This window comes from Vidua macroura, chromosome 4 (genome assembly GCF_024509145.1).
Source record: "Vidua macroura isolate BioBank_ID:100142 chromosome 4, ASM2450914v1, whole genome shotgun sequence".
NCBI lineage: Eukaryota > Metazoa > Chordata > Aves > Passeriformes > Viduidae > Vidua > Vidua macroura.
Genome location: NC_071574.1, coordinates 64,576,056 through 64,597,725, shown reverse-complemented (window position 1 = coordinate 64,597,725; position 21,670 = coordinate 64,576,056). Strand labels below are relative to the sequence as shown.

Here is a 21,670-nt window from a genome sequence, read left to right as displayed (position 1 = left end):
GGGGAAAAAGCCCATTGTACAGAACAGGGCACGAAAATTACAGAACTACTGTATGAAACCAGAACAACATATTCTTCAAAAAAACCTTGACTGTAAAAAGATGGGTTTTACTGAACTATACTGTGCAATGCAAACTTGACACTTGAATTTTTTGTTTTGTTTTCAGGGAGTCTGAAGCAATTATTCCTAATATCTTCTTTTTCTTGGTGTTGCTGTCTTACGAGCGATATCATTCCAAACAAATAATTGGAATTCCCAAGATCATTCAGCTGTGTGATGGGATCATGGCCAGTGGGAGGAAAGCTGTTACACATGGTAATTCTAAAAAAACCCCAAAAAACTATTAAAAAAAAGGAAAGAAAAAAAAAAAAGGCATCAACACTTATTACTAATAGTTCAGCAATACATCCAATGTTGACTACGAAGCTACAGAAAACCATTATCATGCTGAGTGCTCCAGAAGACACTAACTTCTAAGATGTGACATACTTCTCACTTAATTCCTTCAGGAAATGTATTATATCATACTAACACTGCTGCCCCACATTTTGCATTGCTCATAATTGCAACAAAGCTTTTATTTGAAACTTTATTCAGTAATAAGTTCACACCTTAGCAGTATGTGCAAGGCTTTGGTTTTAATTTTTTGTCCACTTCCATTTCCTTCTACTTTCAGACTTTAAGTAGAAGCATCTCTCTCATATTTCCCAGTGATTCTGCAGAGAAATACTTTATAAAAATATCTTTTTTTTTTAGCTCTGTAAGAATGGGCAAATGTGTCCATAATTTAAATTTTCTAAAAGAAGTAAAACAATTTCCATCATTATGCATGCTAAATATGGGGTTTGTGGGTATTTAGGTATGGGTAAAACTTTTAATGAACTAGAACCCAGTTTACTTTTAGTAACTGAACTGTTAGTTCAAGAAATCACTGTTCAGGAGTGATTTGTCTCATACTAAAATACTAAAAGAAATGCATCTTATTTCAGCAATACCAGCTCTGCAACCCATTGTTCATGATCTCTTTGTGTTAAGAGGAACAAATAAAGCTGATGCTGGAAAAGAACTGGAAACTCAGAAGGAGGTTGTAGTGTCAATGCTGCTGAGACTTATCCAGTACCATCAGGTAGGAGAGGAGGATGAAGGGTCCCTAATTGTGTTCTGTGAAAGGGTAACATTGCTGTGACTGCTAAAAGTGCTTCAGGCAACATTAATGATTTTCTGGACAAAACTGGAATAGCTGGACTGTGTGTGGTATCTTTCCTTATATAGACAGTATGCAAAGATTTTTAAGGATATGGGAAAGGTTCTGCACTACAAATTAGTATTTCAGGTCAAGTAACATATCTGTAGAATTTCCTAGTCAAGCCAAAAAACGAAAAAGCTCCAGTTAGGATCATGATCTTAGCTGTGTTGCAGACAGAATAAACAGAAGGTTGGTGGAAGAGAAGAAACTTAAAAGAATGGGAGTAAAATGGAGAAGGAGACAAGTTTAAAATTAGGAAAAATGCTGCATGGAGATGATTTAGATATTGCTGTACTATAACAATATCTTGAATAACACTTACTTGAACAAGGTAATGACACTGGTAATTAGGTATTTGTTATGACTTACTACGTTGACCCAGACTTTGGAAAACATGTTTCTGCTTTGTAGGAGTGTAACAATGACTTTTGTCAATACACTTTGTTTTAAAGAAAAACATAAAAGTAATTTTGAGAGAAGTGTCATGATCAACATAGGATTTTACTGCTTATTCAGGTGCTTAACAAACCTGATGTGCCTTTCATAATGTGAAAATGCAGTTCTAGTGTATGCTAATGTAAGCACTGTATTTTCTGAAAAAAGTCAGTACATCTTGTCAAAATAATTTGTTAGAACTGCGTGTTCAGATTGGGGTAATTTTGTGTATCCACATTTTCTTTTGAATTTGTAGTTTTATAATCATAAAATGACTAATATAACTGTATGAAATGACACTGTAGACACATGATGTGAAATAGTGAATAATTTTCTGTTACATAAGGTACTGCAATTGCTGGCAGATCCCCTTCTGACACACTTAACCTATTAAAGACCACCCATGCACTGCTCTTCCCACACCATTCCATTTGTAGTTCTTATTCTACCTTCTGCTGGTGCAATACGTATAAACCAACCCTGGGCTGTCGTGTTGTTCTGTTGGCTGGGATGGTCTGCAGTGGTTTCCCTGGACATTTGAGAGGTTCCCAGAGCTGCAGCCTTCAGGTTTTTTCTATTACAACAGGAGCTGCCACCCATGGAGCTCTAGAGTTAAGTTTTGTAGCCTGGAATTGCTCCTATCTCCTCTCCTGAAAAAATCTTTTGGAAAGAAAATCACCTGGGAATCTCCCTACCTGAATTTGCTTTTAGAAGTGCTCTAACTTGTTTCCTGAAACAGATTTTTTTGTCCCCCTTCCCAGTCCATATATTAACATTTTTGCTTGCTGTGTCTCTTGTCTGCCTGTCCTTCAAAGTGTGGTCTCTATAACCCTCAAACCTGTAACCCGTCTTTTATATAAAAGTGACATATCTCAGGTGGATGAGCCCCATAAAAATTCTGTTTTGTTTCCTAGACCAAATTTAAACTTTATTGGAGCTAGAGTCAAGACAGAGTATATATGTAGAAATTTGCTTTCTTTCTTCCTCCCCTTTTTGTTGAATAAATGGTGTGGTATTTAGATTTATGATTCTTTTTCTAGTTGTTTGAGTAGTCTTTTGATGAATACCATTTTTAAAAGTACAAAGTAAACTTTTTTATTCTAGTTTATGACAGTAACTGGAAAATTCTTTAAAAACCACCACCAAAAACTTGCAGCTAAGAACAGGCTTTTAACCTGAAAATAAGGGTTTATCATGTGGGGTTTTTTTCCCCTTTTGTCTTTTTGGTATGTGGTTGAAATGAATGTTCTTTCTTGCTATGATATTACTGGAATGTTTTCTGTTAGTATGGATGTTTGCTTACTTTTTTTTTTACTTTTCCTCAGGTGCTAGAAATGTTCATCTTGGTATTGCAACAGTGTCATAAAGAAAATGAAGACAAATGGAAGAGATTGTCTCGGCAAATAGCTGACATCATTCTCCCAATGCTTGCAAAACAACAGGTGCTTATATGATTGCTTTAATTCTATAAACACCTTAAATAATCACTGTAATGTATGTATCAATAGTGGCTTTGAGTATTTGATTTTTCCCTTTTTTTGTATGAAGACAAATTATATTGAAATTGTGGTTGCCATATATGGAAAAAACAACTGCTGCAAGGTAAACTTAAGTCTTGGAAGTGATGAAGTTCATATTTAAATACATGAAGTATATGCAGTATATGATCAAGACTGTCTCCAGAGGAAGGGCATTCTGTTTCTCTTAGATACATGATTATATCAGAGCACTTACTAAAATGGTGTGAAGATGGTCCCATGTTCATAGAATGTCAGATTTATTTTTTTTGTGGCTACAGTGGGTCTAATTCCTGACCAGATTACTCAAAGCCCCATCCAACCTGGTCTTGTACACTTCCAGGAAGGAGGCAACCATCCCTTCTCTGTGCAGCCTATTCCAGTGCCCCACCACCTTCACAGTAAAGAATTTCTTCCTAGTATAAATCCACCCTCTTTCAGTGTAAAGCCATTCCCCCTTGTCCTATCACTACCTGCCTGTGCCAAAAAGTCCCTTTCCAGTTCTCTTATAGCCCCTTTAGGTACTGGAAGAGCCTTCTCCAGGCTGAACAACCCCAGCTCTCCCAGCTTGTCTCCATAACAGAGGTGCTCTAGCCCCAGATATTCTTTGCTCCATGATGGCAGTTCCCCAATCCTGGGAGATCTCATGGTCGGGGAGAGTGGGCAGGATCAGACAACAGTTTTAGAGCAGAGCTAAAATGCTGACAAAGTGAAATTGCTGTTGTTTTGTGTGACTGCACATGATCATCTTCCAAATTATTTAAGCAGGGTAGGGTCATCTAGATTTGTAGTCCAGTCCTTTGCTTTTTGCAGTTGATTGCTTTATAATTTATCTAAAACACTGCTCAAGTAGGCTGTCCTACCACTGTAGCTGTTCACTTTTCTGATGATTAGGTTCCTTTCTCCGAATTACCTGCTTAAGTTTAATCGTGACCAGCATTGCAGTCTATAAATAAACCTGGTGGGATGTGCAGTGAGGAGAAAAGTCTCTAAATTTTATGACAAATAGGTCTTCTGGTCTCATTCTCTGAATAAGGCCTATTTCTCCAAATGAAATATATGTAATATGCACGTTGGATTTCTTATGACAGATTTTTGTCCATGTTCTTAAAACTCATGTCTGGGAAGGCCTGCAATGAAACTTATCTTTCATAGCTTTTGATTGCTCTGAATTTTATACTGTAAAGAACAGCTTTATTACAGGTTGTTATAGAAATATTTAAAACACTGAGTGTAAATTTTGTGTTGAAGTTACCTTTAGTGGACAATTAGAAATTAGTTTTGTGTTTTACTTTCACAGATGCATATAGACTCTCATGATGCTTTGGGAGTATTGAACACTTTGTTTGAAATTTTGGCCCCTTCATCCCTTCGCCCTGTGGACATGCTTTTAAGGAGTATGTTTGTTACTCCTAAAACAATGGTAAGCTACTGTTCTCAAAGAAGAGAGAATCTAGTATCTTTCATGCAAAACAAAAGAGAATGTGTTTCTCTTTAGTAATTTGCTAAGTGATGTTAAAGTACCAGCAGCAGAATTGGGAAACAAATCGGCAAGAACTAATGTGATTTACCAACTGGGAGCACTTGATACAGCAGTGTTCTGCTTATTAATTACTTTCCTTCATTATGTATGTTGAATGTAAAGGAAGGTACTGTTAGAATAAAATAGAATGTAATTTAATAGGTAAATGACATTTTTCTTATACAAGTGTTAGTACTGCTTTTATAGCTGAGACATTGTTTACCAGTGAATATGAGCTTGACAGTTACCACAGGAATAGCATTTTGTAAGATCTAAACTTAAAATTTATTTCTGATTTGCTCCATTCTCAAAAGGGTCTGATTTTTTACAAGTTAATGAAAATGCTAATTTTTTAATGCCTTTCTATGTTGTGTAATTTAACTTCAAAAGTATTCAATCTTCTGTATTTCTGTGTTTGTGCTAGGCTTCTGTGAGCACTGTCCAGCTGTGGATTTCTGGAATTTTAGCTATCCTTAGAGTTCTGATTTCACAGTCAACAGAAGACATCGTTCTGTCCCGTATACAAGAGCTTTCCTTCTCACCATATTTGATTTCATGTCAAGCAATCAACAGACTGAGATGTGGAGAAAATAACGTGTCTACACCAGAGGATCGCACTGAGGTCAAACAGGTGAAATACCCACCTGAAGAGACATTTTCCAGGTAAACTGTCTTTTGAGTAACCTGGGGAAAGGTAGAGAGTTCTGAGAACATTGGGCAGTATTTAACACGTATAAAACTTCTGTCTAAATGGAATCAAGGCTGTTAATAAGTTGATATGGGACAAGTGTGTGTGGAGGAAGGAATATTGAGATGGACAGAGATGGAGAAGTTGAGCAGATTTTAGTAGAACTTTGAATTGTTTTGGTACCTCTTCTCAAGGCAAATGAAGGACCTAATAGAGCTGTTAAAATGGGTGAATCCTGGATTTAGGAAAATCAAGTCCAGAAACTTCACTGCTTTCCTTCCTTTCTGTGTGGGGACTGAATGATGAAACATCCCTTTAAGTGGAAGACTAGGTTCTGTATTAGAAACTTGGCAGCAGTGGGATTCAAATCTATTGAGTTAGTCCTGCTCTTTTTTTCCTTTTTTTTAAGACTCAGCTTTGTCTAGTTGGCTTCCCATGTTGATGTCCTTGGACAGTGACAAACTTCAGGCAAAAAAAGCATGGAGAGATGGCAGCAGATATTGACATAATATCTGTCATTAAGGCACTATGTTTTAATGTGGTGGGAAACATTTGAAATAGTTGTTTGTTAAGAAAATAATAACATTTCAGTTCAAGTAAGGAACTTCAGCTAGGAACAGAATGCTGTTTCATGTCATTCAGCACACTCTGAGGGTGTTCTGGACACCCATACTGTGACCTGATGTCCAACAGCAGTGATGTAAGTAATGGATGGCCATGATTATGGCCAGGAGCAAGGATGGCTTTCCTCAAACGCCCTCTTTTGGTGCTTCTTTTGACACAACACGTTGTCCTGTAGCTGTTGTAGCTGGAGGTTTGATAAAGAACCTGTGTAGTAGAGCATGGATGGATGAGGTGGAGTAAACAGGTGAATTACTGTGACTTGCTGAATTACCCCTGCTCAGCTGAGCTGTGGTAACTGTCACAGATTGTTTGTAGTTTGATTTAGCTCAATTGCTTTTAGCAAAGCACTATGAAGACACCACAGCGTTCTGAATATTTGCTTTGTAAGTGAGTTGGGCCAGCCTATGAATGCTACTGTGACTGTAGATGATGAGAGATAATCTGGATTTAATATTTAATTATTGATGTGCTTGTGATCATATAGCATCCTGTTCTGTAGCATTTCATTTAGTATGTTATTTAGGATGGATGGACAAGAACTTCGTATTTTATTTTTCAAACCAGTGTCTCATAGGCTAAACTCATCTTTTTCTGAAAGATTGATAATTTTCCTATTGATTGTATATGTGTTTCTTTCAAGATTCTTACTGCAACTGGTTGGAATTCTACTGGAAGATATTGTTACCAAGCAATTAAAAGTGGACATGAATGAGCAGCAACATACTTTCTACTGCCAGGAGCTGGGCACACTGCTTATGTGCTTAATACATATCTTCAAATCAGGTAGTACTTGAAATGTTGCCCATGTCGTAGCATGCAGTGCTAGGGTGGTTTCTGAGTTCCAGTACAACTCACAAATGCATTGAACTACTGAGAAGGAATATGTAAGTGCTGAAGATGCTATATCTTACTCCATATAGAGAACTTACTAAACATGGTGCTCATGCATACAGGGTACATTTTGCACATTTCTTTTGTCTTTGTGGAAAAAAATGTAAGTGGTGACTCTTCATCTCACCTTGTAACTGTCTAAAATTTTTCAGTCCAAAAAAAACCAAAGCATTCCTAATTTGTGGCTGTATTTCTCATGTTGTGTCTCAGTTTGGGGGGTTGGTTGGTATGTCTAGCTTAAAATACTGAGTCACAGACTACTAGCTCAGACTCACAACAAGGAAGGTTCCTAACTTTTGCCATAGTTAATAAAAATATATAAAACAAACAAGAAAAAACAACCCCAACAAACCAATGAAAAAACTAATCAACCAAAAAAAAAAAAAAAAACACCCCAAAAAACCAGGAAAGGTGGCACTTTTCCAGCTAGCCAGTCTTGAGTTCCTTTCTTCAGGTCTGGAAATTTTCCCATAGGTTTCTTCTGCTGGATACCCAGTATCTACCCCTTTGGTACTTGCTTAGGTCATAGCTTGATTCCTTAGTCCTATTTTCTGAATAGTGGTATTATTGTGCCTTTCTTTTATTCTTTCTTTGCTATGACTGCCCTTTTTGCCTTCTGATTTTCAGCTTGCAGCTGAAATGCAACCTTGGTTTACTTTTAGTTGTCTGCAATTTAAAAGGTCTTGGTGTAAGTCCCTGGTTCTTCATGGGACAAAGAGCTCTGTGTTCTGTTACCTTGGTCTATCTATAAAATGGGAGTTCTCCAAACTGAGGTACTTGGTGCAAAGACTCCAGGAGTGTGTGTGAAGAAACACAGAATTAATCTTTGCTTTAGGTGTGCTTTAGGGCCCAGAACTCTGGACATACAGAGTGACAGTTCTCTTCCCATGTGTCTGTTACAGTAATAATTTTATTATGTTTTTATACTATTTCATTATATAAAATTATGTAATTATGATAGTATATGTTTTAATTATATATTAATTTATGTTTAGGAGAAATATTTGAATCAAATATCATACCAAATAACTTACACCAGGGTGTTTTGGCATAAAGCGATTAAATGGTGTCAAGCCAGGAGCAATGAAATGAGAAAATGAAGCTGGTGTTTGAAACTGGGGCAGTGGGTTCTTCCACAGTGGGGGCTGGGGATAATTGAAAGGAAGGCTCAGCTAGTTCTGCTGCTGTGACTGGCTTCCAGGCTGCTCTGGGAGTCTTGCCAGGAATTATGTCGAAATTTTCATGCAAAAGTAAATTAAATATTAAAATACTCATGCAGAGCATTGGCCTTTGTGGATTGGATGATCTCTAGAAATTAATTTAATGTAAAACTACAAATAACTTCAGGTATATTACTACCACTAGTACCTGTATGGTGTAACAGAGTAAAAGAAAAGTTGTTCAGACACCTGGGCTGTATTTTCATGTCATAACATATTTATTTAGGTTGAGGATTAACTAACTGCCTGAATTAGTAATACTTCTCTTTTGTTCAGTTAGAAGCTCCATAATTATTTTCTCTTTAAGTTATATTCTCCTAACTATGGGTGTAGCTTACAGCAATTTGTCTGTGAAACACAGGCTGTGTTCTGCCATTTCTAACCACTGTTCTACTTGGGTGTTTTTTCAAAATGTGAGCATTGCTGACTCCTGTGTTTCCAACTGTAGGAAGCTACTAGATTATAAGTGAACATTCTCAATCTGTCCCTTTGAAGTTAGAAATAAAAGGCATGGACAAAGTAAAAGGATGAGCATGCAATGGCTTTTATGACTGTAGGAAGTCACTAGATGGTGTTGTTTAGCAAATGCAGGGGGCTGGAATGGGGCTAGCACTGCTTTGCTAATAAGTGGAACCAGAGATTAGAGACTCAGCTATTTTTCCCATTCTTTGCTATTTACATTGTGTGTTTGTCAGTCCTGGGGGCAGCTTAAATTGGTCCACATGGCTGTGGAATTTACAGCTTCATTCTTCTGTATGCCTGGCAAGGAAGGCAAGTAACACTACAGATTTCCTTCATTATTCTGATTAGCTCTTGGTTCCTAACTGACTCTGAAGAAACTTTTTTTTTCTCCTTATCTTATCTTCTCATAGAAACTTAAAAAGTCCTATACTTTAAGACAATTTCCCTTGTTTTCCCACCATTTTCTAATTTCTTTTTTCCCAACATTTGTTTTGGCATACAAACACAGAATCAGCCATTCAGAAAGCAAAATTTTGCTTTTTGCTGAGTGTTATGTTTTCAGGGTCATGGCAGAAATACCTAATTTTTGCACTTTAGAAACTGGATGAAAGGGAATAAATTTGGTTTCAACTAAATGTGATTGGAAAGCTATCCTCTGAAGTAGGATACTCATAGGGGTTCTTCCTTAATATGCAGAGTAGAAGTTAGCTCATGGCTAACTACTCTTAATGGCTCTTAAGTAGAACATCTGTGTTTTAATTTACAAACAAACAAACAAACCCTGGTCCACAGGTGACAGTTTTAAGTTTAATGAAGGTTTTCATATATCAGATTAATGAGAATTGTCATGAAACTTATCTAAACATTATTTATTGAGTCTGAGAGCTAGTAATTTCTGGTTTACACCCTTGGGCAAACTTCATCACTTGCCTCAAATTTGTAAAACTGCTTAGAATTTACCGTTCTTGCAGGAATTCTACCCTGAATAATTTTTAAACTTCAGAATTCAGACTAGAGCTTGGTTACTCTAATATGGTTTTATTGTTTTCAGGGATGTTTAGAAGAATCACAGCTGCAGCCACCAGACTTTTTACAGGAGATGGATCTGATGGTACTTTCTATACACTTGAAAGTCTGAGTGATCTTGTTCAGTCCATGATTCCTACTCATCCTTCTTTAGTTCTTCTCTGGTGTCACATCTTGCTTCTTGTCAATTATACCAACTACAACTGGTGGTCAGAAGTGCATCAAACCCCAAAGTAAGTTTTGGTTTTGTTTCCTAGTAGAGTGTTTCATATAATTATATTTTCTAAAATCATATTAAAACAATCCACCTGCTTTCTGCCAAGCCTGCCAGGCCATTGAGTGGTACTGCTTAGATTATGAAATGTAATTTTACATTTATTTCATGTGTGTACATATTGTTTGTTCTGATATTGGTGTGACTTCCAAACTAAGGAAATGTGTCCTGCACTCAGTTGCTCCTCAGAAGAACTGCCAGGTAATTTCTCCACTTATAAGGCAAGAAAACTTCATCTTTGTACTACTTTTTATTGAAACCATGGAAATAACTATGGCAAAATACTTAGTGTTTCATGTTTATATGGAGACCTCATATTTCACTTTCTAGGAAATAACCAGACGGTGGAGATGATGGACACTGTGTTTGTGATAATACAGTCTGATCATATAACTGTAGCTGTAGCTACAGGATTATCTGTTCTCAGTGGATCTGTTGCTAAATGCTGTCAAAACATGGTGTTAGCACCCTGCTGGTTCATTAGCATTGACCACTGTAATAACCTCACTTAACACTAGTCATCTGAAATTTGGAGATAGGTTCTAAAAGAGTATTCTCTTGGTCTGAAGTTAGTTTATCCCACCTGTCAGGCATTGGAATGGTTTGTCCTCAGTGGATAAGGAAGGGACCTCCTGAGAGGGTGGGTATTCCTCTGTGTTAACTGTAGAGGGAGGTGAACAAATGACTTGAGGGGCGTTTCTGGTGCTTGTGCAGCGAGTGTTGGGCAGTCTTGTCTTGCTCTACAACTGAAGTGCATCAGTTCTTTCACAAATGTGAGTTTCTTGCTTCAGTTCACCCTTATATATTGATAATATATTATTCTAATTTGTGGAAACATGGAATTACCAGGATTTTGAGCAAAGCAGGGCAACTACTCAGGCACTGGAAAAGGCTTTCTAGGGAAGGGTGGAATCACCATCCCTGAAAGTGTTGAAAAGTGTGGATGTGGCACTTCAGCATATGGCTTAGTGGTGAGCCATGATGTGATGCAAGGTTAAAGGTTGGATTTGATAATCTTTCAGGCAACTTTGATTCTATGAACTAAAATAGCAGTAATTTTTTTTTATTTACCAGTATCATCTCTGTTCTGGGTTGGGCATCACTTTTAATCTGACACTAGACTAAGTGCTCAAGAGCACTGGTTTGGTTTGAGAAGAAAATACAGTAGTAGGTTCTGTAATTCTATCAGAGATGCAACAGCCTGTGTTTTTCTTTTAAATAACTCATTTGGTTCTTTTAGACTGTGTGAAGAAGTAATAAGCAATGCTGCAATTGTTAAAAAATAAAGATCTGATGGAAAGCAAAGTGTAACATTTGAATGAAGTTTACAGGGAAGGATGTCATGTAAGGACATTGGTAGGATACTCCAAGCACTTCGGTTGTTCATGTTTCAGTAGCCATACCAAGAAAATAGTAACAACGTATAATTGCACTTTTTGCAGGCGACACAGCCTTTCTACTACTAAATTGCTTAGCCCTCATATATCTGGAGACAGTGATGAATCCGACTTGGAATCTAAGCGTGGCATGTGCAATCGTGAGATAGTGAGAAGAGGAGCCCTCATTCTTTTCTGTGACTATGTTGTAAGTTTTGAATTATGACTTTTATAACTACAGTTTTGAGTTATTTTAGGATGCTGATAGTAATTTATTGCTGATATGTGTTAACTGAACAGTGAAGTGTGTTAAGTGAAAAATGAATATCTATGAAACTAGTAATTTTATTTTCAGATGGTGCTTCTGTAAGCTTAGATATGATCTCATTTGGCATTGTTTTCTGTTCTGAACTGAGAGGTCTCTTGACTTGTAAAGTTTACCTGGTGGGCAATAGAATTACCTTCTGGGTATCACATCCCTTACTTGGGAGATGCTGAGAGCACACTAAGTAGTTCCAGACTTGCCAACATCAGTAGCAGTGCACAGTGTCCAGGAGACAACAAATTTCCATCTCTACACCATAAGAAAAGAGGTTTTACATTAACATTTTAACTTCCATTTTGGTTCTTCAGTGAGAACAATTTCTGTGGCTTTGGCCTTTTGCTGCCTTAGAGTTTTAGTTCATTGGGAAGTTTTGAAGTGAATTTTCAGTAGTAGGAGGTATTGCACTTGGCTTTGCACCTCAGATCAGTTTTGAGGTAAGGAAACTGCATTCCTTTCAGGTTCAACTGAACAGAAAGCTATGTTTAAGAAGCACTTCAAGTACTAATGGACAGTCACTAGAGTCAGATTAGAGGTTGTCCAAGGTAAAATCCTCCAAAACCTCTTTACTGAGGTACTGTACAAGCTGTCAGCATTGCCTGGTTAACTCTACAGATATTTTCTTGTTGCATTCCACTGCTTGTTGATATACACAAGCTTTTAGAGGTTTGACATTAATTATTGACAGATCTCTTTGGATTTAATTTCCAGAAATTCTTCATTTTGTGTTAAAGGCCAGTAGTAATAAGAAATCTTTAAGAAGCCTAACTGAAAATCACATTTTGCAAGACAATTCTGTGTGTATGTTTATTTCAAACCCATTTAATTAAAAGCAGCATCTTTGAATCAACCTTCTCAATTTACTTGTTTCTAACCTGTTTTTTAGTATTTTTAGAAAAATAAGCTGCATGTTCACGGTAAATACCTTAATTTGCAACAAGAGCAAAACATTTGGAAAATTTATCATGTAAAAATAATGATGGTGATATTAAGATAGAGACACTCCATGCCATTATTTCAAAATAGCTACCAGATTTATGTATGAGAAGCTTCATGTGGTGTCATGTATAGTAATTAAAATCTTAACACTGGTGTTACGGCAATCAAATTTTAATTTTTTCCCCTTCAGTGTCAAAACCTACATGATTCAGAACACCTGACCTGGCTTATTGTGAATCATGTTCAAGACTTGATTAATCTGTCCCATGAGCCTCCAGTACAAGACTTTATCAGTGCTGTTCACAGGAATTCAGCAGCCAGTGGTCTCTTCATCCAGGCCATTCAGTCACGGTGTGAGAATCTTGCAGCTGTAAGTTTAACTTTTTGACTTCTTGTAAAGAATAAAGTCACTTCATGTCAGCATAAGTTTAACTGATAAATATGCAATGTTTGACATTTCTGGGTCATTTATCAACTTGTAATTTTATTTTTAAAGTCACTTATTTAAAAATGCAAGCAGTGAACCTTATATTAGCAACTTCAGCATTAGACGTGTTCCAGTCCATCAAATCTATGAATTCAGGTGGAGATGGCTAAGCTACTTTTCTTCTTTAATGGATATATTTTCCCACATAATCAATATCTGATGGGTAAATTAAAGCTGTAACTTTCAACTTTGATTTTAGTGCCTTAATAGTATAAATAGCAAACTAACTACAGAGGCAGGAGTAGGAACCAGTCCGTCTTCATAGGCCCTGGCAATATGAAAGTGATTTGTGAGCTTATGCCTTCCCCATTGATATTACCTGAAAGTTGTAGCCACTTGGTGAGGGAAAATCACTGAGAAATTCAGGGTATTATTTCTGTTGATTATTTTAGTTTTCAAATTAAAAGGAGTGGATGATGTTTTATAGGGATGTAAGGTTGTATGCATAGCTCTTAATCATGGAAAATTTAATTTGCTGGACTTCCTCTAGAGATAATTGTGATTAATGTGATAATAATCTAGAGATAATCGTGCCACCTGCACCCTGAGCAGCTTCAGTGCTGTTTCCTATCTCTTTCCATTGTCTCTGTGCAAATCTAGGGCTCTAAAGTTACTTGATATTAGTCTGGGCTTCACTAGCTGAGAATCAGCAGAATGAAGTAAACTGAATATGTTTTAATGGAAGATGTAGTCACTGTGTGAAATGCTTGGTGATTATCAGAAAAGACAGTAAAATTAAAATAGCTGGTATTAACAGACTGCTCTAAACCAAGATTGGTTTCATGAGTCAAACAAGTTTGTCTCTGTGTTTCTCCTTTAGAATATTAGTGCTGAATTGGTGCTTATATTAAAAAAAAAAAAAACAAGAAATTTTTTAAATTATTTGCACACCCTTTTGATCCTGAGTTGCTACTGCTGTTTCTTAACATATGCTCTGAAAAGCCCCCAAGGATTGTCTGGATTTCTGTCATGTGTCTTGACTTTGCACATGTTCCTGCCTTCTTCCCAAAAAGAGTTGAAGCTTCTCACTCTGTTCAAAGCTTTTTGCAATTTCACTTAAATCTGTAGCTTTTTTCCCCTAAAAGTTTTGCTCCCTATGTTTTGCTTACTCATGTAAGAGTAAGCTTTTACAGTTACACATCAAACAACTTAGTGTTCATATTAATTAAATAACCCAGTAACTCACACAGAGATGATTATATTGGTCAGGTAGTTGTCTGCTATAGTTTTTTCTGAGTGACTTTCCCTTTAAGATCTTTGTATTCCAAATTGATTGTAATTTTTTTGTCTGTTTCTCTGTTCCATGCTGTTTGAACATCTAGCCCACAACCCTGAAGAAGACCTTGCAGTGCTTGGAGGGAATCCACCTGAGCCAGTCGGGGGCTGTGCTGACCCTGTACGTGGACAAGCTGCTGTGCACTCCCTTCCGCGTGCTGGCTCGCATGGTGGACACCCTGGCCTGCCGCCGCGTGGAAATGCTGCTGGCAGCAACGCTGCAGGTACAGCAATCCCTGCCTGGGAAGCACTCTGGGTAGTACCAGTGCTGTCAAGAGCAATGGTTTAAAGTACATCAAAATACGATTAAGAGATTTCATTTGGCGATTTTTTTTAAATCTGTCCTGTAAAATTGTTGTGATTTTTTTCATATAGAACAGCATTGCTCAGTTACCAGTTGAAGAACTGGATAGAATTCAGGAGTACCTTCAAAACAGTGGATTAGCAGCAAGGTAAATCATACCAATAACACCATTAAAATGTCAAACTAAGTAATGTTCTAATACAAATCATGTGAACTCTGTTTTCCCACGTTTTGACTTTTTTCCTAGAGGTAAGATAGTGAGTTGGTTTTGGGGGTAAAATGGGATTAAAGCCTCTCATAAGATGCTGGTGTGTTCTGGCCCAAGGGGCAGTTGTGCTGGCTGTGTTGAATTTCCAGTAAGTACTCCTTAAGAAGTGAAGCAAACTCTAGAGGATTGCTTCAGATTCTCTTTCCTGCATCCCACTTAGTATTTAACTTCTGAGAGATAGCAGCTGCAAATTAATTTCGTGACAAAATCTATTTTAATAAAGCCAACTTTATTTTCCTCAAACTTGCAAAATATTGTCAGTTCAAGCTAAGTGGGCTTGGGGTTTCTTTAGGGTTTTTTTTTTTTCTCCCAGACAGCTATGTTAAAAGTTTTAACTGGTTAGTCTCCTGGCTGTTTAAACTGCTTGTATAAAAAGGAGCAAATTACTATTTTTTAAAAAAAATTCTATTTGATGTTAGAAAGATCCTTATTTACTCCGCTTGTCATTGCTGTTTGAGGTTACTATCTGTTGACTGAAATAAGTAGGGGAAAGAATCTAAAATGTGAGACTGCAGTAGATCAATAGTAATGTTCAATTTAATTTCAAAAAATTTAAAAATTACTTTGTACAAGTTCTTGATAGCAGTAGTGGAATAAAAAAAAAAATCTCTGACACTGACATAAATCCAGAAACTGGAGCTTTTAGTACAGTGAGGGATCATTTTTTTTTAATAGAAGTATAGTTCTAGTTGATTATTGGTTGGCATCAGTTAAAATGTATTTTTTTGCAGTCAAATAATCAGTGCACTAACTTTGATTCTTCTTACTCATTAAAAGATGTGCTGGATAAAGAAAGCTATATTTTAAGCTTAGGTATATCACTGATTTTAATGCTAAATTAAATTTAAATCTTTATTTCTTGGTAGTGCTGAGTTAACTAATTGTGGCCTCTGATACCCAAGGAAAGTTTGCATCATATGACTGCATGTATCTAACAAAAAACTGAAGACTCTAGTGCTTTTCTGTCCTGGGATTGGAATTGAGTCACTGGATGTCTTTCTGTTTTTCAATGATTTACAAAACTAAGATATCCCTCTGCTGATGTGTTCTTCTGTTTTCAGACACCAAAGACTCTACTCACTCCTGGATAGGTTTCGTCTCATGGTAGCTCCAGACACAACCAGTCCTTCACCTCTGGTCACCTCACACCCACTAGATGGAGAAGACCAACCACCTTTAGAGAATGTAGTACTAGACAAAGTAAGATTATGTTTAGAAAGAGTCACTGGAAGTGCCTTGGCTACGAACAAGCTTTATTCTTTACAAAATATTTAAATGCAGCTTATTTTTACTGTGCAGTTGATGCTCTTAGGATTGTCATATTGTATCTCAAATATAGATCAGTGATTAATTTCATGTGTGTTGGCTGACTGTTGAACTTAGGATGGATGATTAGCACAAACATAGATGTTTGTTATATTGACAGTGCTGTGAAAAATTTACCAAGTTTGGTTTCTTTGCTCCACTTTAATGGAAAGATTTATATGCAGTTCAATAGAGACAGATAAATAATCTTGTTTTCTTGATGTGTTTTACTGCAGTTATTAGTTTTATTCATTTGCTGAAAGTTGTTGGCAGTTTCTTGGAAATTAAACATTGTTTGTTCAGTTTTTGTTTCTCAGTTTTAAATTACTTTCAGAGAACAATCAAGAAAACTGAACTGTTTCTGTCTTTTGTGCACTTAGACGTGTTTATTTCCAAGTGAAGTGGAAGGCTAAGAGCAAGTCTTGGGGCCTTCTGTGTCTTCCTTTTTTCTAGTTTGTGCCATGGTACAAATAATTTCTTCTTTTCGTCCCTCCATATTCTACAGTGATACACAGTAATAGGAAACTTATGTAATAGAGATGGCAAAAATTATTTGATTAGCTGATAGTTGGGATGAGTCTGAGCAGTCATTGGCTATGGGGAGATGTTAAGACCTACTTGGACAGCAGGAGAAAATGCTGTGCCCAGAAACCATTTACCCATAGCTTTGTCTTCAAATTACACCAAAAATCTCCTTTGTCTGTCACTGTAAATACTAAACAAAAGTAGTTTTTGTGTGCTTCCCTCACAACTTCTGCATGGTTCACAGAATCGTAGAATATCTTACATTGGAAGGGACTCATAAGGATCAATGAGTCCAAGTCCCTACTTCTTTCAGGGCTACCTAAAAATAAATCCCATGACTAATAGGATTGTCCAGATGCTCCTTGAACTCTGACAGGTTTAATTGTGTTCTAATAAATTAATGTCAGCAAATTTATTTGCATCTTTGAATATATATATACAGTATATTAAAAATATCTAATATATTTATTAAATTTACATTTATTATTTATATTTATTATATATATATATTATTTGAAGAGTTTTCTTCCTTGGTTGTAGTATTGGTTTTTTTCTTATTACTGTTATATTTGTTTGAATACTGAGTATTCCATGCTTTTTTTCTAGATTGTCTGGTCAGGTTTAGGATCCTAATACAAGTACCTACACTCTATATTAAGATTAATTTTTCCTCATTTCCTGTCCAGACTTTATGGAAATAGACAACTTGTCACTGAACATTCATTGGTCCAGTTTAAGATGTTCCATTTCCATTCACCAGTTGTTTGTTTTGCTTTGCTTTTTAATTTGAGGGGTTTTTTTTATATTAATGTAGCCTATGGATGTCTTAGACATTGAATGCTAATGAGCAGTTCTCCCTCTGCCCCCATATAGTGTGTTGTTTTCTGAAAACAAGTGTGTAATAAGTTTCCCTTTTTGATCATTAAAGGACTGGTATGTGTCACTAGTGCGGTCACAGTGTTACATCAAGTCTGACTCAGCACTTCTAGAAGGAGCAGAGCTGGTAAATAGGATTCCTCAGCCTGACCTGAGCTCCTTCATGACCAGCAAGGTAACTTTGTCAGAGGAAGAGGATGAGATAAGTTCAAGTGTTCCTATTGGTAGTATTAATAGATTACATTCTGAAGTGTTTACATTCTTAAATATAAGCACTTCAAATTTGTATAATACTGATGCTGATAATATATACTGGTAATACTAATTCACTTAACTTTAGAAACTAAAATAGTAGATATTTGTGTAAAACAATGGATATCTGTCTAGCAATGTTGCTAATAGTAACTTACTAGTAGTCCAGGTTGAGTAAATGGATTGGAAGCAAAAGTTTGTTTATGTACTGTAACCAGAAAAATCCAGTTTTTCTGTTTTACATAAACTTGATTTGCCATACAGTTTCTTCCAAGGCCAGCTGTTTCTGTAACCTCTCCATTATCTGTGCTGGCTGACTTGCAGTAAGCCAGTAACAGGCTACAGACAGTAAGTCTGGCATAAAGGACAGCTTCTATCTAAGGATGTTTTTTGTTCAAATTCTCACCATGATATTTGCTGCTGGTATGCAGAAGTAATAGTGGGGAAGCTGTTGCTAAAAAGATACTTGACTTGTTTGTTTGAATACTTATTACTTGAGGATTCCTTGTATATACGTCATCCTTAAGCTTTATTCACACATTGTCCTGTAAATTTGGAAGAAGCATATTGATTTTCCTTTCCAATATGGTACTGGTTGGAATTGAAATTTTGAGCCACTGTGGGCTAAACCATATTGTTACACCACAGTAGAGCAGAGGTGCTAATAGTAAGTTAGTTAATCAATAAACTGTAAATTTACCACCATGTTAGTATGTTAGAGTTATACCACCAGATACCTGGTTTCACTTTAAAAGCAATTTCTTTTTATTTCCTCTTTGATTTCAGGAGTTCAACCTAAGCTTGTTAGCACCTTGTTTAAGCCTTGGCATGAATGAGATCTCAAGGGACCAGAAGAGCAGCCTCTTTGAAACAGCTCGGAGGGTAACTCTGGATCATGTGTCTTCTGCTGTACAAAACCTTCCAGCCAACCACCAGGTTTTTCAACCACTATTGCCAACTGAGCCATCAGCCTACTGGAAAAAACTAAGCGATATCTTTGGTAATAGAAATAATGATCTTTTAAAGTTTATTCTCTCCTCTGCAAAGATACTTTACAGATGTCTTGTGAATACATGAACTTACTATTTAAAAAAAAAAAAAAAATCAAGATACCTGGCATAAAAGTGCTTATGAAATAGTTCTGAAAAACATTTATTGAATGGAAAAAAATTCAAACTGCTAGATTTCATCCAGTCTTATTTTATAGGAGATGAGGTGATGTATCAGTCTGTGATGACACTTTGTCGTGCACTGGCTCAGTATTTGTTGTTACTCTCAAAACTACCAGCTGGTCTCCGTGTTCCTCCTGACAAAGAGGGTGATATCCTGAAATTCGTAGTGATGTCAGTAGAGGTAAGAAACTACAGCATAATTAAAGATGTGATGAAATGTTGGGAGAGGGAACAACTCAAACTGATCACCACTGAGTAATTCTTGATTAGGACAATTCTTTTGTCTTAACTGTAGAAATTTCTTCAGTGTTTTTTTGTGTTTGAGCTGTGCTAGTAAATCTGATTTGGGCTGTGGGACAAGGACAGCTTTATACAAGGAAAGGTTGATTGACTGATTGATGGAATTATGCTGGCATTTGGGAGAATGGGTCTTGCACTGATTTTTGGGACACTTAATAAACAGTATATAAATGTCCTAATTTTCTTGTACTTCAAATAAATAGTGTTCTCTCAGGAAAAAAACCAATACAATTTGCTACTAATACTTTACGTTTTGCTGAGTGAAGAAAAGTCACCCTTGGTTAGAAGTTGTTCTGTTGTGAGAATACACTGTTAATAGGGAACTTCTCTTTTTGTACAGGCACTATCATGGCATTTAGTGCATGACCAGATTCCATTAAGTGTAGATCTTCAAGCTGGTCTGGATTGTTGCTGTCTGACACTACAGCAGCCTAGTCTCTGGAATTTGCTGTCTTCTGCTGCTCATGTGACATATGCTTGCTCCTTAATTAACTGCATTAGATTTATCATAGAAGCAGGTGAGTGCAGTTTGAGCTAGGAGAAAAGTTTTGTTAATACATTGCCAGTCATCATTGATCAAATGTTGCGTGTCTGGAATATTTCCTTTGAGTCCTTATTAATAATTTGTTTGACAAATTTAGTTTTTACTGCTTTAATTTTCCATTTAAAATTCACTGTTTTTTTTTGAACTTGGCAAATGCCTTGGATATGTCAAACATTTGACTACTATGTGGTGTTGATTAAAAATGGAATATGAAATAGGAAATAGCTGTATCATTCAAATATTTTTCTCCAATTCAGTTGCTGTGGAACCTGGTAATCAACTTCTGAGTCCTGAAAGAAAGAATACTTCAAAACCTTTAAGTGAGGGGGAAATTGATTCAAATGTACAGAGTAAGTAAACAGTGAATTTTGCTTCTGCCCTAAACTTTCATTGAAGAAATATTTTTTTTAACAATGAAAGTTCATCTGAGACTTCATTTCTGTGTGGTAAATGTCTATTAAATATAGGTTGCCATATTTTTACAGGTATAGTTGTTTTTTCTTGAAAGTTATACGTTAATGCAGATTTGTCTTTTGGGGGATTCCGTTAACTGTGCAGCATGCTACAGACTGAGCTTCTTAAAGAGTGTGATTTTAAATTTTAAAAATGTCTTTGTTTGTGTCCTTATTGTGGTTTTGTGCTTTTAAATCAATATATTCTTTCCTTAAGAATTTTTTGTGTTTCTATCTTTTTAAATTATTTGTCTCTTGAGTGGATTTGTAAAGCTGAATTTCTTTCTCTCCCAACAAAGAAACAAAACACATTATTGCAGCATGTGAAATGATAGCTGAGATGGTGGAATGCTTACAGACTGTCTTGTCACTGGGGCACAAAAGAAACAGCAGCATCCCTGCATTTCTCACTCCTGTCCTCAAGAACATCATCATCAGTTTAGCAAGGCTGCCTCTAGTGAACAGCTACACCAGAGTGCCTCCCTTGGTATGTTTATTATGTTTTGTTTTCAGGACTTTAAAAGTTATTGAAAAACTTTGAAAACCAAACATGGTGCTGCATTTGGCATTCTACAACAGTAGGACTTCAACCTTCAGCTGGTTTGATTAACTTTTTGAACACTGAGTAACAAACATGTGCAAGGCCATTTCTCTCTTTCTCAGCACTCTGTTTTTGAGAGAATGTAGAAACATAATATTTTTTTTTGGTTGAAACTTTTTTGCCCCCTCTCTGATATATCAGTGTGTTTTTTCAGGCATCAATAGTATGTGAACTGTCTTCCTTAAATTCTGTTTCAGCATCATTTCTGCACAATTTCTAAACTGAAATATGTAACAGGAACTTACTTGCTTCTATATCTAAACTTGGACAATAAAACTGGATAATTAATCTACAGTGGGAAGTATGATGGGAAAAGCCCTAAAATAAGAAATATGGTGTACATTGTGTATAAGTTTTATTAGATGTTCCATCTTCCTTTGAGTATTTTTCTGTTTGGAGAACTACTTTTATTTACTGATGTCTTGTTGCCTTTGAATGGTGCCTGCATATTTAGAGCTGTAATATAAAGACTCTATCTGGTTTGGATAGTTAAACATCCTTTATATTTCTTTAGGTCTGGAAATTAGGCTGGTCACCAAAGCCTTCAGGTGACTTTGGCACAGTTTTTCCTGAAATCCCAGTAGAATTTCTTCAAGAAAAGGAAATCTTTAAGGAGTTCATCTATCGCATTAATACACTTGGTATGTACAAAATTGAATGAATACACTTGGCTCTTATTGGGCATTTACCTGTGTTTTGAAATTACTGAATAACTGTATCTGAAACTGTTTGCTAACTTCTGTTGTTTATGTGGAAGACAGATAATA

The 21,670-nt window shown here is 36.3% G+C and overlaps 1 protein-coding gene across 3 annotated transcripts in view; it reads left to right on the top strand.

Moving 5' to 3' along the window:
* Nucleotides 1–21,670, top strand: part of HTT (huntingtin) — a 77,016-nt gene that overhangs the window by 39,400 nt on the left and 15,946 nt on the right. For all 3 annotated transcript variants that reach the window (XM_053975050.1, XM_053975049.1, XM_053975051.1), the window contains 19 exons: nt 167–315; nt 990–1,126; nt 3,007–3,123; nt 4,499–4,621; nt 5,145–5,383; nt 6,673–6,815; nt 9,657–9,864; nt 11,348–11,489; nt 12,733–12,912; nt 14,352–14,528; nt 14,680–14,756; nt 15,938–16,076; nt 17,635–17,757; nt 18,621–18,834; nt 19,042–19,187; nt 19,647–19,824; nt 20,108–20,200; nt 20,602–20,789; nt 21,418–21,544. In XM_053975050.1, coding sequence (XP_053831025.1) covers nt 167–315; nt 990–1,126; nt 3,007–3,123; nt 4,499–4,621; nt 5,145–5,383; nt 6,673–6,815; nt 9,657–9,864; nt 11,348–11,489; nt 12,733–12,912; nt 14,352–14,528; nt 14,680–14,756; nt 15,938–16,076; nt 17,635–17,757; nt 18,621–18,834; nt 19,042–19,187; nt 19,647–19,824; nt 20,108–20,200; nt 20,602–20,789; nt 21,418–21,544 — 2,900 coding nt within the window. The remainder of the gene's footprint in view (nt 1–166; nt 316–989; nt 1,127–3,006; nt 3,124–4,498; nt 4,622–5,144; nt 5,384–6,672; nt 6,816–9,656; nt 9,865–11,347; nt 11,490–12,732; nt 12,913–14,351; nt 14,529–14,679; nt 14,757–15,937; nt 16,077–17,634; nt 17,758–18,620; nt 18,835–19,041; nt 19,188–19,646; nt 19,825–20,107; nt 20,201–20,601; nt 20,790–21,417; nt 21,545–21,670) is intronic.